Genomic DNA, 18,870 nt, shown 5'->3' on the forward strand with positions numbered 1-18,870 from the left:
TTATATAAAACAGTTAATTTGAGGTAGTAGAATTTGGGTGGTTGAGTGGAGGGGGGAAGGGGGGGGGGCGGTCTGCTTTTCCTCTAACTGTTTTTTCATTGGACTTAAAATACGCAATTTCATTAAATTTCAATTTATTATGTCGTTAAAATGAAGAAGTTGTTATTAAATAAAATAAATAAAAGTCTTTAAACGTTTAATCATCTCTCTAATCATGTCTAATTATCTAATTATCTAGTTATCTCTAATCATCTAATTATTTATTTAATAAACCATAAGGGTTGAGTTTATAGAGGATTAAAGGGTGAAATGGTACTTCCTGTAAATTTTCCTCTGAAACAAAGTTTAACACTCTTCGCCTTTTAATTCGAAACCGTGTATTTTTGACTAAAGTTAAAATGTTGCATATAAATAACATAATTAAAAACTTTTAGTGCATGAAACTCTGTTTTGTTCAATGGTACAAATTTGGCCTCTTGCAAGACCAAAATTTTTTTTCACGATTCTCAATTTTAGAAGTTTTTTTATGATTGCCACAAAAAAAATATACAAAACCTCTGAAGCTATAACTGAGGACAACGCTTGATTTGTTTTGGAAAATAATCATTGAAAACCTCGCTCAACATTAAGCTCCGAGAAAATTTTTGGTTGAAGAATACTGTAGGACACATAAATCCGCAGACTATGAAGACGACATGTATAAATCTTAAATGCATTTGTTATAAAGCAAACAGTTCTACAAGTACCTTTTAAATAAACTTTTAAATTGAAATTTTGAATGTTTATTGGACTGCCTGAAATCCTAACTTGAGTTTAACAGTCGTCTTCCCACTGCACATATTAGAAAGATGTATCTTGTTTATCATTGAGAATTTGATTTAGAAATATTTTCCTTATCCTCCATCAATATATATATATATATATGGATATTTATTGCATAAAGTATCCGCATAATATTCGATCTGATTTTTAAAAGTAAAAAAAAGAAGAAACAAATGGAAAAAAATAATCTATGTAATAAAGCTCTTCGTTTATATGTAATTGTATATATATTTTAGCTATAGCTAATAGCTGGCCAAACGGCTGAAACAAATGGGCTTTAAAAAAATTTAAATTTCTTTTCCAAATTATGTTTTTTAATTCCACGGGGAACGCCGGGCACTTCAGCCAGTCTATAAGAAGAAACACTCTGTAAGATAGCAAAAAAAAAAGATAATGACAAGATAAAAAATGGACAAGAAAGATTAAAAGTTAGAGAGAAGAAAAAAAAGCTGCTTTTAAAGTAGAAATTGTGAATTTGAATGAAATTTAAAATATTGAAAAAGTGAACACAAAACCGAGAGAAGAGATTGAATTGAAGGATTTAATGAAGATAATCTGTAGAGAAATTTGCCGGTTTAAATCCTCCAAAGATTTTAAATTAAAAATGAATTATTGTAAAACGTATATATACCCATAGCATATTTTGAAAAAAAATATTATTTTAGAAAGCTTCTTTGAGACAAATAGATTCTGTAAAATGAACTTTCCGATTTTTTATATCATCTTTTTTTCAAAATCTTTATCAGGTGCCATCTTTAATTATCAAAATTCGGGAAATTACAAAATTTTCAAATTTTTTTTTGTGAAGTAAAGTTATATTTTTCAGATATATTTATGATCATTCTCAACACAAAGTGAAAACTTTTTTGACAGTTAATGACCATCTTATTTGACAATAATGACCAGGGCCAACAGAATTGTCTATCTTCAACCATATGTCCATTTCTATCTATCTATCTATCTATACCCGGTGAGTCCCGGTAAAAAAGGTGGTGTTCCTAACGACTTCCACATACCTTGGGGGTATTCTCCGTTCCAGATCAGACCAATCCATCCCGTATACAGTCTTGAACGGAATTTAAAGTTTTGGGCGGGAACGGACTGGAACGGAGCCTTCAGCTGTTTACTCAGTCTTCAGTTGGTTGTAGCACCGGTAAGAGATCACAGTGGCGCCAAATTTAAATATTGAAAACCATGAAAAGAAGAAAACTGTGAAATCTAACTGAGTGAACGAAAATGGGAGGTTTTCATAAGTTTAGTTTGCTTGATGCAACATTTGTCATCGGTTCAATACTTACTTTTATAGCAGATCAAGCCACAGGTTAGTATTTTAATATTTAGGTTTTAAAGATCAGTATTTCTCAGTGGTTTTACCTTTGACGGGTAGGAGAGGGGGGGGGGTCTTCACTACGTAGGGTAAGTATACTTTTGGAATTTTAATCTGGAAATCCCAATTTTCTTGGGGTTGAGGAAGGGAATCTAATTTCTTATTTATTCAATCATTTTGAATTTATCAATAATAAGAATATAAGTACGTAATAATTTTTAAAAAGAATATTCTTAGAAACCTTTATTTACTGATATTAAACCAAAAGTGTAAATTTTTTTAATATCTAATATATTTTTGAAAACTTTTTAACTTGTGAAAATCAATAAATATTTCCATTCCTTCCTTTAAAATTTATATAAAACAGTTAATTTTTCTTCAAACAACATTGAAAAACCAATCAGTTGTTTTAGTTGCTTAAATGCTTATTAGAAGAAATCCAATTAATGTAAAGGATTTGAATTTGTCATTATTTTTCATAAATTCACGGCTACCTTAAGATTTAGACTTTCTAAATTCTTTTTTCATCTTTACACATTAAAATCGTTCATAAGTTTCAATACTAATAAAATAAGAAAAGAAACTCACATTTAGATTTTGATATCTAAAAATATCTAATTTTTTGTTGTTTTCCCGGTATGCACATATATAGTTTTCAAGATGTATTGAAAATATTTTCTTGTTTTGTGTATGTATATATAGTTTTCAAGATGTATTGAAAATATTTTCTTGGATCAGATTTCTGTTTGCTTTGAAGACTCTTCAAACTCATTAAAGTATTGGGTTTCAAAATTACCTGTTGAAATTTAAATTTGCTATTTTTCAAAATTCAAATTTGTTCATTGTTCAAAATATTAAACATCCTCATAACGATTTTTATACATGTTGTCAAATTTATTCTTTATTGTATAATGGTTTTGTATATTTATAATATTACGTTTCAGATTTCCGGAAATTCTTTTAAACGTTACGGTTCGATTCCAGTCCGGAATCCTCCGTCCCCCCATACACCTGGCTATAGGTACCTCTAATGCTTACAGATATTAACGGCCATTTTTAAATCAGATGTCAGCTTCAAAGTTCAATGGTTTCCAACAGTTAACACATTATACACACATGTTAGCTATAAACTAGAATCAGTGCTTAGGATCCATTTTATTTTGATGCGGATCCGGATCCAGGAAGCCAAAATCTTGCGGATCCAACGGATCCGGATTCTAAGAACTGATTCGGATCATGGTTCAGCTACTTTTCTGACAATAATTACAAAAAATGACATTTTCCAATGTTAATTTTGAAGTTTTATAGACAGAAAATGTTATCTACCAAAAAATAGCTATAATCCGTAATCAAATGTTTTTTTCTTTTCTTTTTCTTTTTTATTCTGAAAACTTCGGGTTGTTGCCTCTGTTGTAAAAATTCACAAGTCATATATATAGCGACCACAAAGAAAAATCATCAATTTTCTGTTAGAAAACCCAGGATATCTCATTTATCCTTGATCAAACAAATGTTTTCTGTTGAGAATGCCAGTCTAAAAATTGTTAAAAAGCTGAGAAAAAAACTGAAATTGTTCCGGTTTCTAATTCCAAGAAGCATGGAGAACTTGACTAGAGAGTAGTAGTATTCAGTAGAACAAGATAAAAACAGATAATGCTTTCTCATTTAAGATAATTAACTAAACAACAACTTATCTAGATAAAGGTGCAACTAGGGGACCAAGTGCCCCCCCTTCCCCCCTCCTCTACGCCCCATTAGCCCACTGAAAGGGACTGTAAGCGTAAGTTTAAGTGAACCTCCATGCAAAGATGACAAAGCCAGATTAACAATGGTATCCTGAACAACTATGTCTGATCAAGTATTTATATGATATCAATGTTTATAATTTCGAAAACTGATAATTTTTAAGTGTGCCAATTTCTCTTCAAAACTGGCATGCGCATTTCTACTGCAAGAAAAGATACATAATTTATAGCAAAATTTTTTTTTAACTTAGAAAAAGGCTGCATGGAGGGTTCCTTATAATTACGCTTAATATTAATATTATTGTGGGGTCGTGTGAATCCCCCAAAAATGGGTCTGATAGGTTTAAACTATTTTGACATTTATTGTACACAAACAAACAACTCGCCAGACAACGCATTTTTCCATTTAAGTTTTAAACTCATTTGGAAATTTTAAGTCCTCTCTACTAAATAATATTTAAAAAAATATTTTTTATCCTTTTCCCCTCCCCGGTCCCCTTGCACCCCATGGGATTTTTTTGTTTGCAAATTTATTTTATTCTAAAAACGTGATTCAATTTTAGGGAGGAACGTAATAAAAGCATTATGTTAAAGATTTACTGACTGAGCAACAAATCTATGGCATATTTGGTTTTAAAGATAAAATTTACTTCAGGTTGCCAAATTGTAAACATAACCTATATATATAGGTATATACTACATAACGGTACGTATATACAATATACATAGATCTATAAGTACAGGGTGTCTTAAAAAACCTGAGTTCTGATCGAAATGATGCAAGATAAACCCTTTATTAACAAATTGTTTGTTTTATTAATAACAAGGAATAAGAATAGGACAAGGATAAGATAGTAAGAATAAGGACAAAACCAAGTTTCAGAAACGTAAACAGACAGAGGAAGGACAATATGGGTAAGGATTAGAACAAGGACAAGGACAAAACTAGGACAAGGACCAGGAGAATGGCTAGGACAAAGACGAGGACAAGAACAAGTTTTAAGTCGAGGACGTGACAACTTTGTTAATAATGTAATTTTTTTCAGATATTATTCTGAGTATCACATTCTTCCTGGATGGCCATCCACAGTTCTGTGCTGCCACCCTAGTTCTTATGCTGGTGCCCAACGCCATAGTTCAAATATTCTCCGCTAGATGGAACCAGTTGGACGAATATTCATCAAAACCTATAACATGCATTCATGGCATGCTGCTGGGAACCCTCCATAGGTAAACAGCATGCATTGAAGAATATTCATATTTACATTTTAATAAATGATCTAAGCACTTGCCTCAAACTCTTATTTTCTAATTCCTATATTTTAGCAACCTGATAATGTACTGCATCTTACTTGATATGTCAAACTTTGACTTTTGGATCCAGCAGAATTCTTATTTTGATATTTCAAAAGTCTACGACATCAATGTCCGAATTTAATGAATCTAAGCCTCGTCTCAAATCCCCCAAAACCGGTTTCAATTTAGCTCCGGCTTAAATCTTGAAAAATTTAAGTGGAACCAACCAAATTTGAACCGTGGCTTAAACCGCGGTTTGAAAATTGGAATCAGTTTATATAGAATTTGAAATTTAATAAAATTAGAATTTTAAATTGTTGTGTGTGCAGGTATTACCGTGTGCTGACCCTGGGTCTTGTTGCCCGTAGTTCGGATGATGAGGTCGATTATCAGAGATATTATCAACAATGGTCAGATATATGTATGCTTAGGTTAGTACTGCACTCATTTATTCTAAAAAGGTTGCCTAAAGATTTTAATTGTGGGACTCATAAGATTTGTATACTTAAAAAGTTTAAACCTTTTTTCTGAGTAACATTGAGTAATATACATAAAAACTGTCAAATTCTGAATATTTCCCGGATTCTCTCTGGAGTATAAATCAGCAGTCATCATTTTATAGAGAGATTGCAATAGAAAAAAATACTTTTAGTAGACGTCATTTATTCTTGATCAAGGTATATAGGGTACATAGGGTGAATCGAACAAGCCACTCTATAAATGGAAATTTATTCCCTTTGATACCTTATTTAATTTGCTTAAGAAGAACTTTTCTCATCTTTCTAATAACCCGTTCACGGGCAAGTTTTTTGTGAATAATTATTATAAGCAAATTAAAAAGTCTTGAATTATTTTTCTTAGGTTATTTGATTCGTTTATGGAGTCTGCCCCACAGCTAGTATTTCAACTGTACGTCCTAATCGAGGTCTCTGATTGGTCAACATTTAATGTGACTTGGACCTGTGTATCGGCAGTAGCCAGCATGGTCAGCTTGGGTTGGGGGGTTGCAGCCTACAGCCAGGCCCTCAGGTAACTATTCAGGCGTATTTGGATAAACTTGTTTAACCAGATAGGTTGAGAAGTATTTGAAACAAAAACAAATTTTCATCGTGATTTTTTTAACGAGAATTCGTCTTCTTCTTTATCCAATCATCCAAACATCTGATCATCCAACCTTTAAACCAACGAATAATCCCTGTAACCATCCAAACATCTGATCATCCAACCTTTAAACCAACGAATAATCCCTGTAACCATCCAAACATCTGATCATCCAACCTTTAAACCAACGAATAATCCCTGTANTCTTTGTAGTTCTAGGTATGCATTTTTTAAATCTTTGTAGTTCTAGGTATGCATTTTTTAAATCTTTGTAGTTCTAGGTATGCATTTTTTAAATCTTTGTAGTTCTAGGTATGCATTTTTTAAATCTTTGTAGTTCTAGGTATGCATTTTTTAAATCTTTGTAGTTCTAGGTATGCATTTTTTAAATCTTTGTAGTTCTAGGTATGCATTTTTTAAATCTTTGTAGTTCTAGGTATGCATTTTTTAAATCTTTGTAGTTCTAGGTATGCATTTTTTAAATCTTTGTAGTTCTAGGTATGCATTTTTTAAATCTTTGTAGTTCTAGGTATGCATTTTTTAAATCTTTGTAGTTCTAGGTATGCATTTTTTAAATCTTTGTAGTTCTAGGTATGCATTTTTTAAATCTTTGTAGTTCTAGGTATGCATTTTTTAAATCTTTGTAGTTCTAGGTATGCATTTTTTAAATCTTTGTAGTTCTAGGTATGCATTTTTTAAATCTTTGTAGTTCTAGGTATGCATTTTTTAAATCTTTGTAGTTCTAGGTATGCATTTTTTAAATCTTTGTAGTTCTAGGTATGCATTTTTTAAATCTTTGTAGTTCTAGGTATGCATTTTTTAAATCTTTGTAGTTCTAGGTATGCATTTTTTAAATCTTTGTAGTTCTAGGTATGCATTTTTTAAATCTTTGTAGTTCTAGGTATGCATTTTTTAAATCTTTGTAGTTCTAGGTATGCATTTTTTAAATCTTTGTAGTTCTAGGTATGCATTTTTTAAATCTTTGTAGTTCTAGGTATGCATTTTTTAAATCTTTGTAGTTCTAGGTATGCATTTTTTAAATCTTTGTAGTTCTAGGTATGCATTTTTTAAATCTTTGTAGTTCTAGGTATGCATTTTTTAAATCTTTGTAGTTCTAGGTATGCATTTTTTAAATCTTTGTAGTTCTAGGTATGCATTTTTTAAATCTTTGTAGTTCTAGGTATGCATTTTTTAAATCTTTGTAGTTCTAGGTATGCATTTTTTAAATCTTTGTAGTTCTAGGTATGCATTTTTTAAATATTTGTAGTTCTAGGTATGCATTTTTTAAATCTTTAAAGAGTAAGAATTGAGTTATCTAAGAATTAACAATATTTATTTATTCACATCTTCAAGCAAAATAGCAACTTCCACATCTTTCATCTTTTTCTTGACAATTTTTTTTTATAACTTGAAGAAAAGGACGCCGCTCTTCTAATTGTTTAATCAATGTATTGTCATATGTAATTTCTATATTTTATCCATAAAAAAATGCCCCAAAGACTTAATTTTAAGTGCCGGGCCAACCTCGGTCAACAACTTAACAGCAGTTTGTTCAGTTTACATACGGACTAAGAAGGCAAAAAGGGACGGTACACCGAATGAATTATTAATTAAATTTTATTAAAACTAAAATTCCAACATCCTTTTTTGTGTCCAGGAGCTCACTGGTTATTGATGACGGGCTGGGTGATCTGGCAGAACACAGACTTCTGCACAAACAAGATGGAGGAGAGGTTGTACAACGCCGTGGTTGGGGTCATCTACTGCTTCTGCTTCTTCAATCTCAAGGAGGGCAGGTCCAGGTGAGAACACAGATTATAGATATATCGGGGGGAAGCTAAACAAATTTATATCGATATTGCTGTTGATTTTATTGTAAGAAATGAGGCGATCAACACAGACTGAAATTTATCTTTTTATTTTCTAAAAAGGTTGATTTAACATCTGCAGTCTATATCTTATTTGTGGTTAGGTTCCTCTCATTATAAAGACTGTAGGAGTAATTTTAATTGACCCTCCATGCAAAGATGAAAATGTCAGATTCAGAGTAGTTTGGAGAATATTTTCGTTTAAACTAGATTTGAAAGTATTTCATTTTGATCATTCCTAAATGTTTCCCTGCACCAGAAATGCGCAATTTACTTTTGTAAGAGAACTATGAACATTTATAACTAATTCTTGCTTGATCAGACAAAGCTTTTAAGGGCACCGTTGTGAATTCACCTAAAATTTCGCTTACAGTCCCTTTTACACAAACTGCTCAATGTAATGTATATCTAGGTACCGAATGATCTGCTTCTACCTGATAATGTTCCTAGAGAACACCGCCTTCCTGGCGGCCTACTACTGGTGCTCCCACCACACCCCCGGGATACCGGTCACCTGGTTCAGCCTCGGGGCATTGGTTATCGTCCTCGGAGGGACAGCAGTCGGACTTATCAGCCTCGCTTTGTATTACAGGTTAGTTTCTTACCCCAGCCTTTAATACAAACAGGGATTAAAAGGAATGTTCGTGAAGTTTAAAATTAGGGATTACAACAAACCATTTTTATTTGATCGTGGACCAAAAATGGAATTGATTCTTTGACACAACCTCTGATATCTAATCCCTTTATCTTTGCAACCTGATGTCATAGATCTTAGATAGCTTGAACTATGAATTTTGTTCGATCAAATAATCTAAGTTCTAAATTTAAAAGGTTTACACCATCAGGTTGCAAGTTTACAGGGATTAGAAAATTTGAGTTTGTGGTAAAGACTCAATTCCTTTTTTGAAAAGCGATTAAGAAGTAGTAAAACTAAATAGACTAAGTTTAACCACTTCTCTTGAACTTGAATGATTTTACAAAAGAAAGAGGTTTAACTTAGGCTAAAAAGTTTAACTTCTTCGATCTATTTATTAATTTTGATCCAGGTTCTAGTTTTATTTTGATCCGATGTTTCTTTTTTGAACAAAATTATCAACAAAATATCTATTTTTTTCTGTACTTATTATCCTGGCTCTGACACTTACTGCAGAGAAATAATTTCTACATCTGTTATTTTAAACTAATCTTGTTTCATAGAAAAATAGGAATTGAAAAAAGGAAGAATATCCTTTTATTTGCTAAGGAGAATAGGCAATCCTTAAATTTTCTTTTTCTTTTCTTCAGATACTTTCATCCTGCTGGACCCATTTATCCATGTGGAGGAAACCCTAGGGAGAAACCTGACCTTGAGAAGGCAGTTTCAGTCCAGAGTCCTGATTTTACGATCAAGGACGCGACTTATCTGGATGAGAAGGACGGATCTCTCTCCAGGTCCCTGGAAGAACAAGACAGATCCAAGAAGAGTTTAAAACACTCCCGCTCCTTTAAGTACTCTACTCAGACTAAAGTTATGGTGCGAGGAGGTAAAAACTCTCCGGTAGTACTGAGCGCCCTAGATCTTATCAATTCATCCAACGGATCCAACGGGCCATCTTCTCCGACTGAGGAATGTAAAATCTCCGAGAGGCTTGACTCCGCTTACGGAACGGATTCAAACCGAACTGCATCCAGAAACACAGAATCCAGTCATACCTTTCCTCTTGTGGAGAAATCTCCAACCGAGAGCTATGCAGTTGCAAACCAGAACAACTCCGGGTCCACTTTACACCAGGATAGGTCCAGCTCCTCTCTACACAACTGCTCTGTTTCCTCCGCTGCCTTTAACAATGAAACCTATATGTCTATTGACGGATCTAGTCAGCACGCAGATCAGTCCTACATGTCTCTCTCCTCCCCCACCCTAACACAGGGAGCTCAGAACCAAAACAATACCTATCAATCCGTCCATCCTATGTCCGACACCTCCCTGAGATCGGAACAAAACACTAGTCAAGGTTCTCAGACCTCACGTATTACCGTAATAGATAACACCGCCTCAACACCGAAGCGTCCTCAGAAAGATTTATTAAAACGATCTCCCGTACTCAGGGATATAACGGAGGGGTTTACTCCCATCCCTCCAGTATCAAGGAAGGATGAGTCCGACCTAAGTGATGATAAGGAGAAGGGTAAGGAAAGATTGCACGCTCCTCTCACCATTATCATTCCTAATATCAGCAATCAGGCAGTGACTAAAAGTAACTCTAGTTCTCCAGATCAATGGTCTGATAAAACTATATCCCTGGATATTCTCAACCCCGGAGCTAATTCCAAGGATTTATCATCCTTCTCCAACCATGATTATGAGAACCTAGCTCTAGTGAATATAAACCGTGCTCCTATAGATGCTCAGCACTGGAGAACCTACAGTGATATGGCAAACAGTAGACATGATGAGAGTACTAAATATGAGAGAAATAAACTTAATTTTACCTCCAGCTCGGACTACAGGTATTATTATGATTTATTATTATTATTATTATCATTATTATTATTATTATTATTATCATTATATAAAAAGTATATTAGCCCATGTAGTAACAACAAAAAAGAAAATAAACTTATTCAATTTGTAGAATGCTGTTTTTCTAAGAAAATAAAAATTAATGATAATTTCAATCTTAAAGAAAACTTTTAAAAAATATTTCCATAATTTTAATTTCATTTTCAGTAACTACAGTACCCTCGCTTTCTGTGATATCTACCCCCTGAGTAAAGCCATGAAAGACCAACTCTACCGATCTCTAACCCCTGTTTCCACCACGGCAACTATGGCGTCTAGTCTGGATACATCTGACTCCAACCATACCTACGAACCTATAGAGACCGCCCAAGAGATGTCTCGAAACGTCCACTCCGCCCCGCTCACGCTCATTCATCATGATGGGCGGAAGGTTACGGCGAATAGGATCGTATCCTTAGAGACGCTTCGTGAAACCTTGCATCAACATGAATCCGTACCATTTGATGACCCGGAGAGCCGGGGGGATTTATACATCCTTGCTCCGATGAGACTTTTAACTCCGGTCCTTGAGGAATCAGATTCAGATCTGACAAGATCAAAACTCTACCAATCCCTCGCCAGTATGAGTACAAATAGTCAAATGTACTCAGACATGGATACCTCCATCATGTCGATCATCTCGGAGGTGCTAAACGTCAGGTCGGAGCAAAGATCTCAACGAACCCTGATATCCGACCGATCCCAACCCAAACTCCCTCCGATCGAGGAGGATAGTTTAGATACCTGCTCCCTGCTCCACACTATAGAGGAGATAAGGAACAGCTCTCTATGCAACCTGTATTACTCCTCTAGCTCCGACCTAAGCAAACCAACCGTTCCTCTTGTTCCTCCGCGGAACACCCTAGGGTACGAATCCTTGATCAAGGAGAACCAGGAGAGTAAATCTGGGAGCAAGGTTGTATTACCAGAATCTGAAGATCTCAACAATACAATTAAATCTGTTCACTCAAATACGCTAGTTGTAACTCCACCAACAGTCAGAGCACAGAAATCTAAACCCACCCCGCTTAATGTGAAGGTAGGGGTGAGAAAAAATATTCTGAACCTTGTAGGAAGTACAAACGATATTTTGAACACCCCCAAGAGAGTTAAACTGCTCGGATCGGAGAAACTGACTCTCCCGACGGAGTCGAACCTTCTCTCCGACTCACTGGTGAGCGAGAAGAACGAGTTCAAATCACTCATGCCCCATCTCACCACTCAGGGGGTCAAGTTCCTTAGTAAAGTTAAAGCGACCTCTGGAACAGAGAGTGACCTTGAGACCTCCAACTCCACCATCCTCTCTTCCAGATTCAACCCGGACTTTAGTACCTTCACAGCCACCCCCTCTCCTAAACCTTTTGTCAGAAACGTGGGAAACAATATCCTCCCAAAGCGGAAATTTTCCGTCCCCCACCAGCGGTTCGAATCCGCAGACGATAATAGTGACTACAAGTACGGATTTATGCCGGAGAATCCGGACGCAAAATACGGATTCGGAGTTTTTGGAACAGAGAATTACAATCTTGTAGAGACGGCAAAGCTGTGTAACAGCTCCCTACGAGAGTCAGGACGGAGTCAATGCGTCCCTGCTCCGGTTAGTGCTAATTCTTACAGTCTCTCCGTCCTAAACCGAGGAGATAAAGATTTTAAACTTCATCCCGATGAACAATACGCAAACTTTCATCGAAACTGGGTCTCAACTTCCCTTCATAAACAGTCAGGAAAACAGGGAATCGGCGGCCGTACGGACACAAATCGTCGATCCATGTCAATACTGGACGATTACGAAGAAAAGGAGAATATCGGACCGGACCGGCCGGCACCTCCACCAAAACGTCGGCCGTTAGCCACCGTTAATAAAACTAGTCCCATGAAAATTTTAGGGAACAATGTACGGTTGCCAGACACACGTGTTTATAGACTAAACCCTGAAAGAACAGCCCTGTCTCCGAAACCCAAATTATTTCGAAAAAGATGTGATACATAAAATACACGATTTTTAAACTTAATAATTATGACATTATACATCCCTGTATATACACTACGTGTACCTTATAAACAGTTATTGTTAAATTAGATTTTTGTTATTCTAGCTTTTAAATAAATAATTAGTTGATATATATTATATCTAAAACTAAAATAAATATGCTTACATACTTCTGAATTGTATTAAAATTTATTCATTATTGTTGAATGTAAAAATGTTTCAATATTATGTCAAAAACTTGTCAAGTCTAATCAATTATCAAAATCAAATCTAATTGCACGGAAGATTGAAAACTCCTTTTCATGAAGAATTACCGGGTGTCCCACGAAACATGATAGTTGGTAAATAGTTTAGAATGTCTTCTTCCATAATTTGTAAAGTAGTTTATTAACAAAAAAATAATGAAATATTATACAGGAGTCATATTACAGTAAAATTAACTTCGAAGTAAAATATATTTAAGCAGAAGAGTTTTTAAACGAAATAAACTGCTTGTAATATCTAATACAGTGTATGGAAGACGACATTTAAAACTATTTACCAACTGTCATGTTTCGTGGGACACCCTGTAGCTATCGAGAAGAAAAACAATCTTTCGAATTTTTATTAAATAACCGTAAGAATTTGCTTACCTCATACTTGTTCATAATATTTAAACTAGAGGAGCTACGAGCGTTAACAAAGTTGTAATAGTAATGTCGCGTGAAATCTAGTTTTTTGCAGTGCACAGTGTGCTATAGAAGGAGCCTTAAGAGAAAAGAAAAATCCAATATAATCGTTTTTGGTATTCTGAAAGAGCCCATGAAGAGCACTTCTTTCTGCAGTTCACATACAGGGTGTCCCAAAAAACATGGGAATTCAGTGACGAATTCGATATCGTCTTTTCAAATAATTCTTTGATTTAGTATAGTGATACCTACAGAGAAAGCTGTAATATGTAAGAGTTTCGTCTGCTATGTTCACATTTGTTTGTTTATGTTTTGACTGCATACGGTTGTACTTAGTAAAACAAGAAAATTGCAGTATACAAACAGAGTAAACTTGTCCGTCTTCACTGTTCATCTTGCGGAGACATTATAGACACATCTTTACAGTCTTTTACCCTTTTCATAAAATAAGCTCTAGCAGACATAATAATATTATGGCTTTTGAAATTAGGTATTACAATGCTAATTCATAACAAAGACGATATCAAATTCGTCACTGAATTCCCATGTTTTTTGGGACACCCTGTATATTTTCAAATTAATGTTTTATTGACATTTTGCATCTCTTTATAGAGGAACTTTTATTAAAAATATTGTAAAGATACTGTATTTAGTTGTAAAATCTAATTGAGTTATGTAAATTAACTGTGTCAAAGTTATACCAAAACTTATGTACTTAAGATTTGGTATAATAATCTAAGTTTTAAACAGATCATATTCAGCAAATACGCACCGCAACCAATGAGAAAACGACGATATCCCAGAGGAGCCTGAAAAACTCAGGTTTGCTCCTATTACTAAAAATATGATTTTTTGCTTGAAAGCATAAACTTGAAAAGAAGTTAAATGCTAACTACAGTACAATTGTGTAGAAACATTTCACTTAATTTTCAAAGATTTTTGCTTCAATGTTTTCATTGCTCTAGAATATTACTAACTGGAGATAAATTGATTGAGTACCTGTATATCCACATAGATTCAGCCTGCTTATAAACAATCTCTTTGATTGCTCTAGAATATTACTGACTGATAAATTGATTGAGTAGCTGTATATCCACACAGATTCAGCCTGCTTATAAACAATCTCTTTGATTGCTCTAGAATATTACTAACTGATAAATTGATTGAGTAGCTGTATATCCACATAGATTCAGCCTGCTTATAAACAATCTCATCATTTTTTAAAGACAGGGCTGACTTGAAGTGTCGCAACGCCTTGGGCTTGTATTTTACCGTTTTTGCTTTTCTGTACATTTTAGCATTCTAAAGCACTTGTTGTTGGCTTTGGGTTTTCAAGATGTAATTAGCAAAACTCGCATTGATTTTCGCTTGAGAGCGTGAGACCTTTGTATCAAAGTGTATCCCTTACATGTGGAACTCTACACACCCCTGGTTGTATGCGTCAACTCATTCACAGAGGGTGGGCATGTGTAGGGAAATTATTCAAAGAATTAAGTCTTTGCAACATACTCAACTATTCTAACCATTATATCTTTGCAAAATGATGATGTAAACATTTTGTATTTCAAACTTAGATTTTTTGATCTAACAGAATTCATAGTTTGAAATATTCAAGGTCTACGACATTGGGTCCCAAAGATAAAGGGATTAGAAAATTAAAGTTTGTGGGAAAGACTCAATTCCTTTCAACCTTTAGATAAATATATTCTAATCTTTGACTAAGGCAGATTTTAGATATTTACTTTGATTGAAGAGTAGATTTAAACCATAATTTGTAGAATCTATTTAGCATGGAAGATTGCCCATGTTTATTGACTAAAATATTTATATTTTATTATAAATCGTATTTGATTTTCAGTGACCGGCTATGTAAGGTAGTTGAACTGAGTATGCAGTATTGTGGAAAACTTTCGAATATGTCTCAAATGAATCCGAATCCAAAAAACTGCATACTCAGTTCAACTACCTTTCATAGCCGGTCACTCCCTTTAAGTCTCTGCCTACAACATACAATCTTTTAATGATTTATTTTGTGATTTGCCAAAGAAAGAAACAAGTTTACAGATGCAAGGAATCATTAATGTAGGAGATAATGAGCTTGGAATATGAGATCTCATTCTTCTTGTTATATTCTCATTGCATTGCTCTCTCTATTAACTGATTTGATGAAATCAAAGTAAATAAAAATCTGGTATTTTTATTTTTAAAGTTAATCCTAAACGGAAATTTTGCTTTCAAACTTGAAACTATATCTATTCAAATTCATGTAAGTGTGTAATGTGTAAGTAAAAGGTATCGAGTTTTTGCCTCGAAACTATGATTTTCTCCTTTGCAACCTGATGCTGTAGATCCTTGCTAATTCAAACTATGAATCATTTTGTCTCTAGTTCGAATTATCAAAGGTTTACACCATCAGGTTGCAAATTATAGGAATCATGGCTTATTACATATGAAATTATATTGAACAAAAATATTCTTGGAATCGGGATGAGACTGAAATGAGGTGATAAATACCTTGCATCCGGTTTATCTTTATATCTGGTAACTTAAGCTCTTCCAACTCAGAATGTAAAATACGCAATTATGGCATTTGCAAATTGAAAAACAGAATTTATTTCCATAGAACCTAACTTCTCCTCTTTCGGTTCTAACTCGTTCGCTTTCTTCAAAGAATTCAGTTTTAGTCATTTTGAATTTAGAATTGGAGATATACAAAATTGAATTCTTCTTTCTCAGTACCCTTATTTAATCTAGTCTGAACAAGGAGAAAATGACTGAACTAGTAAAGCAAGTAAAAAGTTTTCTTAAAACTTTTAAATCCCAATTCGTGACAGACCTATCTAAGGGATACGTTCATTAGCATTGAGTCAACCAAAGTAGTATACAATAGACATAACTTTATTATTGTAATTTTCTATCACATTTGTAGAGAATCAAAAAGCGGCAATCAGAAAAATTAAGTAAATACTCGCTGAATATGATTGCACAAAGAATACATTTGAAATCACATCAGATATATCCGCTATTACTAGGTTCTCCAATAGACAAAGTAGTACACAATAGACATAACTTTATTATTGTGATTTTTAATCACATTTGTTAGAGAATCCGCTACAGGAATTCCTCATCGATATCCACTACACATATCCGCTATTACTAGGTTCTCCAATAAAATTAGCTGGATATCCCAGACCTTCAATATCCGCAGCTAGTATCCCGAATGAAGCGTGGGCCAACACAGGTCTGAAAATAAAATTTTATCTATCAGAATTTTTTCAAAATTAAGCAAATATTATATCCGATGCAGAAGTTCAGGATATCAAGATTACCTACAGGGACAAAACTCATACACATGGAAATATATTAATGGGTTAATGGCCTAAAAAGTGACTCCTAACAACATAATAAGCGTAAAGTCTGATCTACCAACAGTATTTAAGTCTATTCTGCCATAAATGTCTTGGTAATAAGATCTAAATGAGTGAATTGTCTTAAACCTGTCACAAAATCTTAAGAATAACACTTTGGTCCCGGACAAAAAAATTATCAGCCGTTCTATATAACTTACCTAATCTCCCATCCACCAATGGTTTCTAGTAACCACTCTTTGTCTACCATCAAGGTGTGCCGTGCTTTTATACACCGACGTGCCTGAATAACAAGACAATTAGAAATGGATGAAGTTGCAAGTACAAGGAATGAAATTGAAGAAACAATAGAAGGCGGAATTGATTATTTACAACTACTTTACAGGGAGGTTAAGGGAATTTTAGTTTACCAAGGGTTCCCAAGACCAATTTTGGCACAAAACATCTGGAGCACAGCTCTGTATGTTTTTAAAGTTGTTGTACACAATTTTATCGTCTTATGAGATGAAAATGCGCGGGTTTTTTCCTGAAAAATTACGCAGAGCGGGTGATTACTTTACATAACTGTCCCAAGGGACGTTAAGTAACCTAACCTCCCTCTGTTGGGGGAATCATAGGTCGTTAATTTTGGTCAGAAGGCGGTAAAATATACGAATTAAAGTAAACTACACTACGTACTAGGAACGAAAAGAATTACACATAAAAATTAGCAAGTAGTAAGACGTCCAACCCACACTCGTTTTGCCTTCCGATAAAATGTTTGTACTTTTTTAGGCTAATCATAGACGAATGAAGCATTGAGTGTTAATATGTGGATTGTGGAAGTATATACAGGTAGATCATAATCTTCTCATAAGAAATCTGTTTTAACAAAAAAATGAGATTCATTTAAAGATTAACCCACGACCATTTTGCCGCCAACCCTTAAATGACGACATATTTTTATGGCATTCTTAAACTGAATCGCAAACCAAAATGCAAGAGTTCATCTAAATTTTTAATTTTTTTGTGTTAAATGAACAACGAACATAGAAGAGGTAAAAAATTACGTGAATAAAAATATTGGGATACAAGGTGCAAATTACAATTATCTTTGTACATTGTACATGGTTCAACATACTAAGTACATCTTTTGAAGCCATGTAGAGATGTAGAGATGTAGATATGTAAAGATTTAAAGATGTAGAGATGTAGAGATGTTGAGATGTAAAGATGTAAAGATGCATATCTGACCTGCTTCTCATCAATCTCTACTATTGAGTCCACAATACAGATCCTAGGATTGTTCCTGTTGTATGAGAAGTTCTTCACATCCTCAACATATCTGATACAAATTTAAAGATAAACGAAAGATTAGTAATTTCTTGTGCTGTCCCGGTCCGTTTCGTCCAATCACGTACCGTACCATTCCATCACATGATGAATCATACCATCCCATCACATCATGAACCATACCATCCCATCACATCATGAACCATACCATCTCATCACATCATGAACCGTACCATCTCATCACATCATGAACCGTACCATTCCATCACATCATGAATCATACCATTACATCACATCATGAACCATACCATCCCATCACATCATGAACCATACCATCTCATCACATCATGAACCATACCATCCCATCACATCATGAACCGTACCATCCCATCACGAACCATACCATCCCATCACATCGTGAACCATACCATCCCATCACATCATGAACCATACCATCCTATCTCATCATGAACTATAACATCCCATCACATCATGAAGATTACCATCCCATCACATCATGAACCATACCATCCCATCATAAACCATACCATCTCATCACATCATGAACCATATCATCCCATCACATCATGAACCATATCATCCCATCACATCATGAACCATACCATCCTATCACATGAAACATACCATCACATCTCATCATGAACCATACCATCCCATCACATCATGAACTATGTAATCCCATCACATCATGAACCATACCATTCCATCACATCATGAACCATACCATCCCATCACATCATGAACCGTACTGTACCATCCCATCACGAACCATACCATCCCATCACATCATGAACCCTACCATACCATCACATCATGAACCGTAACATCCCATCACATCATGAACCATACC

General features: G+C 34.4%; 2 protein-coding genes across 3 annotated transcripts in view; one reads left to right on the top strand and one right to left on the bottom strand.

Annotated features, from left to right (window-relative positions):
• Positions 1–12,843, top strand: part of LOC111695205 (uncharacterized) — a 62,724-nt gene extending 49,881 nt beyond the window's left edge. Inside the window, exons 2-9 of the mRNA XM_023464431.1 lie at positions 4,941–5,124; positions 5,520–5,621; positions 6,052–6,219; positions 7,804–7,880; positions 7,949–8,093; positions 8,572–8,751; positions 9,444–10,649; positions 10,870–12,843. Of these exons, the coding sequence (XP_023320199.1) occupies positions 4,941–5,124; positions 5,520–5,621; positions 6,052–6,219; positions 7,804–7,880; positions 7,949–8,093; positions 8,572–8,751; positions 9,444–10,649; positions 10,870–12,691 (3,884 nt within the window). The 3' untranslated portion in view covers positions 12,692–12,843. The remainder of the gene's footprint in view (positions 1–4,940; positions 5,125–5,519; positions 5,622–6,051; positions 6,220–7,803; positions 7,881–7,948; positions 8,094–8,571; positions 8,752–9,443; positions 10,650–10,869) is intronic.
• A 3,393-nt stretch (positions 12,844–16,236) lies between these two features.
• The window catches only part of LOC111695206 (breast cancer type 1 susceptibility protein homolog), a 29,534-nt gene continuing 26,900 nt past the window's right edge, over positions 16,237–18,870 (bottom strand). For both annotated transcript variants that reach the window (XM_023464432.1, XM_023464433.1), the window contains exons 34-36: positions 17,961–18,051; positions 16,928–17,010; positions 16,237–16,602 (exon numbers count right to left, since the gene is read on the bottom strand). In XM_023464432.1, the coding sequence (XP_023320200.1) occupies positions 16,497–16,602; positions 16,928–17,010; positions 17,961–18,051 (280 nt within the window). In that variant the 3' untranslated portion in view covers positions 16,237–16,496. The remainder of the gene's footprint in view (positions 16,603–16,927; positions 17,011–17,960; positions 18,052–18,870) is intronic.

This window comes from Eurytemora carolleeae, unplaced genomic scaffold (genome assembly GCF_000591075.1).
Source record: "Eurytemora carolleeae unplaced genomic scaffold, Eaff_2.0 scaffold173, whole genome shotgun sequence".
NCBI lineage: Eukaryota > Metazoa > Arthropoda > Copepoda > Calanoida > Temoridae > Eurytemora > Eurytemora carolleeae.